Genomic DNA, 11,772 nt, shown 5'->3' with positions numbered 1-11,772 from the left:
ACTGCCTGTGCATTTCTCATAAAAAAAGGAAAAAAATTATCTTGCTTTCATAGCATGTGTGTCATCTATATCAGATGTGATTGTAATCTTGAGCTATAACTTGAAATGACCCGTACTAGCTGCCATGAAAAATCACTTTTTTAATTGTTCAACAAACCTCCTAACTCATTTCTGTCACGAAAGGAATGAAATGCTTCACTTATGTCTCATTGCTTTGGTACAGTCATGGTTCAATATGCAATGTAAAATCTGATTCAGGAATATTTTTGTTACTTGATGCACGGTTTGTTCCTGAAATTCAGCACATCCACTAGTGTTGCGTTCCCGCGTGGTTTTCTTTTTTGTTAATTGAGCACAGGTGAATAGCCACCGGATTCTTCGCCGATCGCCCAGTGTGGGTATGTGCCATCTTTTGATAGGCTAACAATATCGACAACATTGGCCACGCTATCAGCTTCTGCAAGTTAGGTTCACGCAAGCTCCGCTTAAGGTTGATCTGATCTCCTTGCAACGAGTTGCTGATACGCAGGCTGACCCCGTCTTCTATTACGACCACATTTACCCTTCAAATGCGAAACATATGCCCGAAAATATCCTACATGGTCTTCTTTCTGAACGCCTACACAATTTTCCTCACCATACTGTTCTCTCCACTGATGCCTCCGGCAGCTGTGAGAAGGCGGCGATTGGGATATATTCGCATGATCTGGCTTGGAGCTATTCCGTTCGTATCCCTGATTATACTTCTATACTCTTCGTAGAGTTTTTGGCTATTGGTCTGGTTCTTCTAAAAATTCCCACACATGTAGCACGGGTTCTTATTCTTGCAGACTGCCTTTCAGTTTTAGGCTCTTTCCAAAACTCCGGAAAATCTTTATTGAATAATAATAATAATAATTGGTTTTGGGGGAAAGGAAATGGTGCAGTATCTGTCTCATATATCTTTGGACACCTGAACCGCGCCGCAAGGGAAGGGACAAGGGAGGGAGTGAAAGGAAGGAAGAAGGAGGTGCCGTAGTGGAGGGCTCCGGAATAATTTCGACCACCTGGGGATCTTTAACGTGCACTGACATCGCACAGCACACGGGCGCCATAGCGTTTTTCCTCCATAAAAACGCAGCCGCCGCGGTCGGGTTCGAACCCGGGAACTCCGGATCAATAGTCGAGCGCCCCGCTTAGGTTTTTTGTTCCGTGCACAGTGCGTGAGATCCGCTTTGTCCGGGTACCTGCAGGCATTCGGGAGTCTATTTTAATGAGGTGGCTGATTTATTGGCAAGGTCAGCTCTCAGCGCTCCAGTAATCTATCCCGTCCCTCACCTCATTCTGTTGGAAACTTTACGTTTCCAGTGGTTCCAACATATTTCAGCCAGCTTGAGTGATCCGTTGCTAAATAGCGTGGATTTTCACCACTAAAAGTACCCATGGGATGTCCGGTGGTGTTAATCAAGGCGTTTTGAGGTGTCAATGACGCTTCTGCGATACAGAATCCCTTACTTAAAATTGTACTTACGCAGGTACGGGTTCCCTGCGACAAACCTTTGTGTCTCATGTGGGAAAGTTGAAACATTAGACCATTTTCTCCTCTCTTGCCGGCGGTTGTTCAAAGAAATCAGTATTTGGAGGTCCCTCTTCCAGTCTCTTCCAGTTCTTCTCTCGTTCGGTGCGAGCGCCAAGGAATTCCCGTTAAGCAGTGTTTTTGGCTTCCTTCATGATTACATAAGTGCAACTGATCGGTTACTTTGTTAGCTGTATACAAAATTCTGTCTCATGTACAAAATGCTTGATTCTTTCTATTCCTGGTAATTCATATTTCATAAAGTTAATTGAATTTTCCTATCTTTATCTTGATTCAGTCTTCTACGCCGCCGCCTCACGTCTTTTTTCCCGTGCAAATACTTCATTGGCAAATCTCCACTGTACCTTGGCCAATCCCCCCGCGTGGGTATTTGCCATATTTACTGAGGTGAAGAAGAGTGTGGACTACAAACACTATCTGCACTTGTGCTCTGTGTGTTTTTTTTTGTCTGTTTGCAATGTAAGCCATTACTAGGTGGAAAGGCATGCACGTAATTGGCATACCCTGTGCACATGAATGCGGAAAGCTGGCCATGGTTGTCCAAGCATTGCCAACAAAGCAACGGGACCTTCAAGAAACAGGAAATGGTTGTGACCCCTCACATGCAATGATTTTCATACAATTTGAAAATGTTGCAATTTACAGCAGTCCCGTGGTTATATTGTTGCAAAACAAGCCACCTCATTTAGGCGGAAACATTTTTAGAGGCTGCCAAAAAGGAACATGTCATAAAGTTACACATAGCATCCTGTTTCATTGATGATGTTTATATGTGTGGTAAACGATATGAACAAGCATATCTTTGTTGGTTAACTGCTCTGCCATCCGCGCACAATACATGCGAAGTGGAGCTCGTGGTGAGTAGCCGCTTTGTCGATAAAGTAATCACTTCAACAGAGCCTCAATTTTTTTTAAACACATCTCCCGCACTGCACGTGTGTGGTGAGCACACGCGAGTCGCGCGTTTTAAATGGACCCAGCGCACATGCTCATGTATCCGGTCCTCAAAACATCGCTTCACTGACGTACTGATATGCGCTGGCGACCGGGATACATGAATGGCAGAAGCAGACTAGCGCGCTGTCACAATCTAACTCCCACCATTCCTTTGGAAAGCAAGAACGGGAGGTGCTGCGCATACGCAGGTGTAGTTGCGTCGGCTGCGCTGCCGTGCATGCATAACCCTGACTGCTCATTCTTGCTGCATCGAGATATGCAGATCAGCACAGCGCGCTCCGTTTACTGGTGTCCGCGCCTGTACGAGAATTGCCATTGCAGCGCCCAGTTCGCGAGTCTACCGCCCAAGTAGACACTCTTCTCGTCTCTTTTACCTTTTCCGGCACAGATCTCACATAATTACCTTTCTGTAACGAGGAGACGCGTACGGAGGATGGTCGTTAATTTTTTTTTTCGGCATTTCTTGCACTCACTACAGCACGTCATATGGATATTAAATACCTACATGCCACACGGGTCCAATTGTGTAAAAAACTTATTTCCTCTTGATACTAGATTCACACATTAAAAAAAAATTATTGGACCATTGTGGTTATGCATGGAACATTTAATTGCAGCATACACCATCTGCATTCATGCTAGCTTTAGTGCGTTGCTCGTGTTCCACAAAATTAGTTACTGCTGAAACTTTCTTTCTGAAATAACAGAGCCTTAATTATGTTTAAATTCTCACCCTTCAGCTGATTGCACAAAGAATTTTTCTCATCAATTTTACCTGATGATTCTTGCATACTGGCAGCTTGTGATGAAAAAGGGAGTAATACACATTTTTAAACTTCAGTTCATTATTTTCTTGGCAGGCATCAGTTCCAGACTTTTCACTGGAAGATGGCAATTGCTCCTGTAAGGCAGGACCAGGTGGACGATGCAAGCATGTTGCTGCTTTAGTGCAGTACATAAACAAAGAAGAAAATGCATCACGTACAAGTGGACCAAGAGAATGGGGGAAGCCTTCAGTACGGTCACTGGGGACGTATAAAAAGGGAGCTTGCTTGGATGGTTTTCTTGGGAAGACGGTTGAAGACATTGAACCAATGGCACCAGCAGTACCGCCGCCTCAAGATGCAACTGCTGTAGCCGCATTACTTGATGAACTGTGGGACCATAACTGCTCACTCGTTACAGCCATCAAGCATGAGCTATCTGTGAACATCGTTAAAGAACCAGTGGAAGAAACAATTGTGTATGGGCCACCAGTGGTGCAAGGCAACTTGCGAAAGTCTGGTCTCTACCGCTGCCTGGCAACCAATGAAAACAATGACGAAGATATGAGTTACTACATGGCCAACATTGTACAAACTGCTGAGCAAATAGTAGAAACTGAAAGAAAAACACGAGGGTCAGAAAGAGACTTCCTGCAATGGAAAAAAATGCGGGCATGCCGTATTTCAGCCAGCAGTCGGCCGCACAACATACTGAAATCAAGAAAGGAGCGCCATGTACTGGCTGAGGAGTTCTTGTCCGAACGGTCATTTTGGTCATCAGCTACAGCGTATGGGAATGCCCTTGAAGAAGAAGCCATAGAGTCATTTTCGAGGCAAATAGAAGCAGAAGTCCACAAGTGTGGGCTTGTGATTATGCTGGAGCAGCCTTGGCTGTGCTGCACACCAGATGCTATTGTTGTACAAGGCCCTACTGCATCGCTTCTTGAAGTGGAGTGTCCCTACTCGTGCAGAGACAAACCTATTGTGGATTTTGAAAACACCATATCTGGTGTTCCATACCTGGTTTTCCAAGATGGCAAGTTGGAGCTTAAGCGTACACACATGTATTACATGCAAGTTCAAGTTTCAATGTATGTTCTCGGTTTAGAAGCGTGTTTCTTCTATGTGTACTCGAAACAGCAGCACATTACAGTCAAGGTACCAATTGACAACGCCTTCATTGCTCAGGCTGTTCCGCAGCTTGAAAACTTCTATTTTAAGTATTTTTTACCGGCACTAACAAAAGAAGTGATGCCCACTTTCAGGTAAACTGGTGTGTATTCTTCTGTCCATCAGAAAAAGATTTCAATTCAGTGTTGGATATTGTAATAGCGCGTGGTCGTGATGAGCACGCATTATCAGCGCGCTATCAGCCGCGGAAGCGTCGCCACGGTTTGGAGTGCGTGACGTCACCTTATGCTATATATGTGTTCTGTGCCCGTGAATAAACGGCTTTTTGTTCCCAGGATGCCAGCGTGATAACTTACTTCAGATATTAATGCAAGTGCATTAGAGGGACCATGGCGAGAAAACGTGGTGGGGCGCCACGCCAACAACAGTGATACATGGCCACGATGCATGACCCTGGTGCATGGAAAGGAACAAAGCGCAAGAATGACGGAAGCAGTCAAAATGAAAAGTGTTGCAGAAAAGACAACAAGACTGTTTTCAACATCATCCAAGCAGGTTTGAAGACATTGGTGGCTTTTTTAGGGCTTCTGTCAAGACAGGACAAGAACTAAATCAGCGTGGAAAATGTAAGCTAGAAAAGGATTGAGTGCCACTGATGCAATCTAGGGACATAGTGTCAAGACTATTTTCAACACTAAGGAAGTGCGCAAGGTACGAGCACAATAGAAGGGCTAAATAAAAAATAATTTATTGTAAACATTGATCCCTCGGAGAAATGAAATCTTTTTACCAAAAGTTGCATACTTCATCTTCAGCATGGAATCAGCATTGTCTGGTTGCTTCACTTTATAAAAAAAAATCATACGTTAGCCACGTTTTTTTATAAATCAACAAAACAACTAATAGATTATCAAACATATACCACAGCCACTGTATTTACAGTCTAGAGCACTGAACATGCAAGTGCGCTTTCCTACAACTGGATAACTGGCACCACAAATCACTGCCAATGAGCTCATAAGATAGAACAAAAAAGGGTGAGGTGTTTTCATTCAATTGCTTGAATGTATGGGGCAGAAAAAATGGGCTTTTCGTAAAACCAGTTTGACAAACTCAGTTGCCCTTCAGCTCTCATTGTGCACATACTGCAGAAAAAGTATTTGTACACATAAACTCAGTGTGAAACGCAGAGCACCAAAGAAATGCTTCAAGATGTTCTGAATGCATATGACAGCCTGAAGCGGTGAGTGCTTAAGAAACTCCGAGTAACAAAGCAATCGCACTTCAAGCTGAAACAAAGGAGTGCTCGATGAATTTAAATCCCTACTCTGCATAGCATCACACGAGAGTGATGTCTAGTTTTTGACCACCTGAGAGAAGTTTGGCAACCATGGCAGCTGCATGCACTCTCTCTGCCTGCCCATTAGTTCACAAGTATCCAAAATGTGGCACATTTTTGTTCTAGCTCGAACTGGACGACCCTGGACATATTGTCCGCCTGACTGTGCAATCCACCTGCACAAAACATGCCAAAGTATTTCTTGTATTTAAAATTAAAATCTGTAAATGTTACAAAAAACTCACGCTATAAGTTCAGTCGGGGAATTAAAAGATAGCAATGATTGTTAGTTGCCATGGTCAGTCGGAAAGTACATGAAAACAGGATTCTCAACAGGGTAAACCAAAACCTGAATTTTTAAAAATATACATATTGCATTTTGACAAAAAATCTGCTTATTTACAAATTTGGTTTGTGATTTATGGGGGTTTAACGTCCCAAAGCGACTCCGGCTATGAGAGACGCTGTAGTGAAGGGCTCCGGAAATTTCGATGACCTGAGGTTCTTTAACGTGCACTGACATCGCACAGCACACAGGCCTCTAGAATTTCACCTCCATCGAAATTCGACCCCCGTGGCAGGGATCGAACCTGCGTCTTTTGAGCCAGCAGCCGAGCGCCATAACCACTGAGCCACCGTGGAGGCTGTTAGCAAAAATGTAGCTATGGCTGCACACCAGAGATCTTGCTGAGACATACATACTCGCATTGCAAGGCTTACCTACTTTTAATGGTATTTTTTTAAATGCCTATATCAGTTATGCAACCTAAGTATAAATGGAAGTTGAGTGCTCATTGTGCTCTCACACAGTCAGGTTTCTAGATTTGTGTAGTAATAGGATCACTGAGCAGCCTAAGTTTTTCGTGTCTCAATCAGATCACTGTTCCCAACAGTCAAACAAGTCCCAAGTTTCTCGATGTTTTTAAATAGATGTTTCAAAATTTTGACAAAGAAATGTATCCTGCAATGCGTACCTTTTACTAAACACATCCTGGGTGCAACAATTTCGATAGAGATACATGAAGATCCTAAAAAAATAACTACTGATTTCCTGCAGTAAAAAAAGGTTTTGAGCATTCATGGTAATAACCAGCCCTCAAAAGAATATACTTGCACTGTAACGTCATCTCAGTCTATTTTGTACATGGTGAACATGACAGCTTGCACATTACCACATTACTCTTTAGCTTTAATGATTGGGCTGTGTAAGTTTGTAAGCACACCGCACATATCAATTATTTTTGAGACGTGAGGAAGCAAATCAGCAGACAACTTTTCTGACAATATCCTGAAAAGTTTCATACGTTGAATACATCTTTCAACGTGTATTCTTGCACTTGCCACTTTGTATGAGGTAAAAACTTCCTCACGAGTAAAAGGCTGGTTTGGTCGTGCAAAAGTAGGCATCTGAAATAGCACGCCTGGTTCCACAAGTGCACTTCTGATTTGAGGAAAGCCCTTGTCAGCAAGCACAAGATCTCCTGGGCTAAGCAAGTGCAAAATGCCAGAATCAGTTGTTATGAATGAATCAGTGGCACGGCCACCATAAGGCCTTGATAAGAAGCTGATAATTCCGCTAGGTGTTATTCCTACAAGAAATTTGACAGTGTATGTGCCTTTATAATTAGAAAACATCAGCACTTTCTCATGTACAGTGTTTGGTGCTGAGCAGAAAACCTCAGTGCAATCTATAATGACTCGACATTTTTCATACTCAGGCTTGAAACATTCAGGCATCATGAGCTCAATGGTTGATCGTGAGGGCCAGTAGATAAGACAGCGCATTTTGGCATGTAAAAGATTCAAAATCAGAAAAAAATGTCGTGAACGAGTTGTCCTATGCATACCAAAAAAGACCGCTAAAGCCGAATAGGAAAGGTTGAGCTTTAGCTTCATGAGAAAGAGGAGGAGTTTGTTTGATGCATTTACAATTTCCTCTTCCCTACTGACATTAAGCGCCTCCACAACAATGCTCTGCAATTTTGAAAATACTGGCAGCGACACACCAGCAATGGATTTTAAAATGTCTGAGGCCTTTTCACTGGAGCAGGCAGATACACTTGGGTAGCCTCGAAAGCTACAGGTAGATTTCAAGCTGTCGATGTTCATTGGGTCACACGCGCTGTCCCTGACGCCATAGGAAGTGCCCCATGCGGCATCCTTTGTTTCCTTCTTGCTAGGAAAGGTAGCCTGGAAGAAATTATGCACACAATCATTTGAAGCCGTGCTTATTAGAGGGTAACAAAGCTATTTTATGTACACATCTGCATTAAATATTGCTTAAAGATTAATGCAGTGAACAATGACAAAACTGAAAATGTGCTTAAGATAAATACTAACACATAGTTTATTTCCCAAACTGAAGTATTTTATCTATCATACATGCTAGCTGCTATCTCAAAGCTGTACCTACACAGCCCAACGCCCAGTCCACACTTCAAAAAATTGGGGCGCTGCAGAAAGGTATCAACAAGAAAATATATGTAATTTTAGGTACAAGTCTATTCAGGTGCAATGAAATTATAGCAAATATGCATACTAGTTCCCATCCTACCTGTGTCTCAGCATTGCAATCTTGCATGCAGCAAAGGAACAGACTCGGCATATCTGGCTTCAAGGTCTAAGTACAGGGGTCTGTTTGTGTTTCTACCTGCATTCATTGAAAGGCATAGTCACTTCTTGTTTGTTCAAAATTTCCTTCCCACAATACACAATGCAGTGAATCGTAGTGCTTTGTTAGCACCAGTATACACTGCAATCTTTTAAAGAAAAAATATGAATGACATATGTGCAAATGACCTGAAAGAGTGCTGTAATGATTATTGAAGACTTCTGGTGTTTTATGTTCACTGACACAATGTTTTAAAAATGTCTAGGGCAACTTTTCTAGATAACAACACAACTGAAAGCACAAAATGTCAGCATGATATGTGCAAACTGATACAAAGAAAGAAACCAATGACTAGAACATCGTCATGTCCATAGACACAAGCATATTAAGGGCAAGGAAACTGGGAGAAAGCATTAAATCTAGCTTGCCAGAAATTCCAAAGCTTTGTTTGTTGTTCAAGTCAACACAGAAATTTGTGAAATCAGCTTAGTAACGTTGATATTGTGAAAGCTTTTCAGGATGGGTATGTGAAGAGACATACACTTATGAGTCCATTTGTGGAATCGTAGCCTTCTTCATCAGTAGCCACTTCCTGCACACAGCTTGATGTGGGTTCTTTGCTCTGTTCACGTGACCGCAACCTGGATTAAGACAACTCTTTGAGGATTGTTACACTGTGAATCAATATTAATTGAGAAAAGTCATTACCTAGATAGAACAAGCAACAAAAATTGCTCCACAGTTAATGAATATTTGGGTACTATTGCTGTATTTGGTCTAGCACTAGTTGAATCAGTTTCATACTAGCTGCATAGTTAAAGCCATGACACAATGCGTAGTTATAATCCTACTACCACAACTGCTAGCCACTAGGACCTACAGTATGTAAAACAATCATAAAATTTCCAGTATCGCCTGCCCTGTTTGGTTCTCTCTGTCACAGTTCATTCCAAGTTCCGTTCCATTCACATTTAATAATGCCAGCCCCAAAGCACACCATTTGATTAAAATTTTTTCGCTAGTTCATCTTACCTTTCATATCTGTAAGCAGAAGGTGTCTTGGTGCGTCTGTATTCACTTGGAAATAGGGTGGGCAGATATGCTGGACTCCGAGGGTCGTTGGATTTCTCACCATTTACAAAATGGTTGCTGCAGATCCTGCTGTGTTTGGTCGGCTCCCACAGGCTCCCGTCTTTTCTAATAATATTATGACAGAAGCACACATAAACACAGCCATTACAGCAAAAGGGAATAAATTGTTTGGTTTATGGCTACATGGGCAATGAGGGTCCCCGTAGCGGAAGACTTCAGATTAATTTAGCACCTGGAGTTCAAAACAGTTTGCTGTTGGGCTAGCTGGTACTTTGACATCATATCCATCTAATTTAACAGCACAGCACAGCGTGTTCGTCTTTTCTTTTGTCCTGTCCTTTGCGCTAAATTAAGCGATTATGATGTTATCTAAGGGTCTTTAACTTGCGCTGACATCGTACAGCCAACGGGCATTTTTTTTTTTATTTCGCCTGCATCGAAATGCCACCTCCGGCGGCGGGGTCCAACCCATGTCCTTGGGATCAACAGCCGAATCCACAGGGCTACCGCGGCGGGAGAGACCTGATAATGCAATGTGCTGTCCTGCCTCTAGACACAATTAACTACAAAAAAATGGACACAAAATCACTGCAAGCATGCGGTCATCGCGTCACAAACGAAGCTCAGACCACATCCATGCAAAATGAGCAGAGGTCTTGCACGCGGTAGCAATCTGAAGTTTCAATGCGCGAACACACAGGCCCAAAACATCAACATGCGGAAAATGAAGATCAAGCTTCTAGCGATAGCGAAACTATCTCCATGACGCCGAGACACATTCATGCAGGGGGCAACATACGCAGCATGCACATATCCTAATCGAAATAAAGCACATTATCACGGAGCAGACAATACCCACAACGAGTGCATTAAAATTATCGCCATTAAAAAGCAAACGTTTCAACACGAAAACACAGAGGCGCGAAAAATATCAACATGCGAAACTTTCGAGCGATAGCGGAACTATCTCGACAGTGACACCAAAATGCACTCATGCAGGGGCAAATTACACACGTATACCTTCAACAATTGAGCGCATAATCACGGTGCAGGCAATACCCGTAACTAGTTCTTTCAAAATACCACCACCAAAGCAACAGCGCCCTGCACATGTCCTAGCTGCGATGCGCAGTCAAGACAATTGCTTACCAATGTGAACTTGAGTTGCAGCAGCATGACGATTTATGATGAGACGACGACTATCCCAAACACTTCCTAGCATCATTAAAAAAAGAGGCGTGAATAAAAAAATTGACGTTTTAAAGTAAATGGAATCAGTACCTCACCTCTGCCGTCGAACAGCGGCGATCCATTGCTGTCGTCGCTCCCGCTCATAGGGCCGCGCTGGGAACGAGTAGAATCGCGTCTCCGGCGTATTTTTATATGTGTTAGAGCAACCAACCACACAACAGTTGTTATTGGACATCCCTTCGGGCTCCTATCGCAATGAAGATGCTCGGACAAACCTTATTTCAACGAAGAAACGACCGAGAAAGATAAAGCCACGTCGCAACAACACAGAAGCGACCGGCAAACGGCGCGCTTCACTCCCGGAAGTTGGGAGCAAAGCCGCCGCCTGTGGCGCGGCCGTCGCTTTGCACGCCGCCTATACTTTGGGTAGTAGAAAGAGCGCGCGGCGCGGCCTACGAGGCAGCTGTTGCCATTTCTGTTAACCGCCGCGCGTGGCGCTGGCGTCTAGAAACCGAGGAGTTCGGAGCCGCAGTAGCACGTGTAGGTGGCTGTCAATTAGGTTGTGCACGTGCGCTGTTTTTGCTTTTTTTACATCGTTTGCGACATCTTATACGTTCTTGCTTTGCATCGCACGCTCAAACAGTGGTTCGCATGCAGTCATGGAGAAGAAAACCAAAAGAGCGGAGACGCACTGCTACGCGCCAGGCTGTAAAACCGGGTACCCTGGATTCCGTGAGTTGAACGGACGGACGTTGTCGTTGTTAAAAGCCCCGAAAGACGAAGCCCTACGAAAACAGTGGGAGAGGAATTTGCACCGTAGCGACAAGCCGCTCTCGGAAACGTCGGCGGTGTACGAAAGGCATTTCGAAGCGCCGTTCATCGTGCGGGATTATGTGCACAAAATCGACGGGAAAGAGGTGAGGATCCCTCGTGGCAAACCTGCGCTGACCGCTGATGCCGTACCAACCTTGCTGCCTGACTTGCCGGCCTACCTTTCAAAGCAAGTTCAACAAAAACGGCCAGAGAGAAAGCGTCCAGCTGCCTGTGCTGGGGCACCAGCCAAGAAAGTCCGCTTGTCGCGCGTGACTTTCACGATTCCTGTCAACACGCC

The 11,772-nt window shown here is 43.8% G+C and overlaps 1 protein-coding gene across 1 annotated transcript; it reads right to left on the bottom strand.

The window, feature by feature from the left end:
- Positions 1-5,552: 5,552 nt before the first annotated feature.
- Positions 5,553-10,887, bottom strand: LOC144102546 (uncharacterized). Its single transcript, XM_077635794.1, has 6 exons — positions 10,757-10,887; positions 10,620-10,685; positions 9,511-9,575; positions 8,920-9,019; positions 7,697-7,957; positions 5,553-5,573 (listed from the first exon to the last, which is right to left on the bottom strand). The coding sequence occupies exons 2-6, from the start codon at positions 10,644-10,646 to the stop codon at positions 5,553-5,555; spliced, it is 474 nt and encodes a 157-aa protein (XP_077491920.1). The 5' UTR covers positions 10,647-10,685; positions 10,757-10,887.
- Positions 10,888-11,772: the final 885 nt, after the last annotated feature.

This window comes from Amblyomma americanum, chromosome 8, assembly GCF_052857255.1.
Source record: "Amblyomma americanum isolate KBUSLIRL-KWMA chromosome 8, ASM5285725v1, whole genome shotgun sequence".
Lineage (NCBI taxonomy): Eukaryota > Metazoa > Arthropoda > Arachnida > Ixodida > Ixodidae > Amblyomma > Amblyomma americanum.
This window is presented reverse-complemented; position numbering and strand designations above follow the sequence as displayed.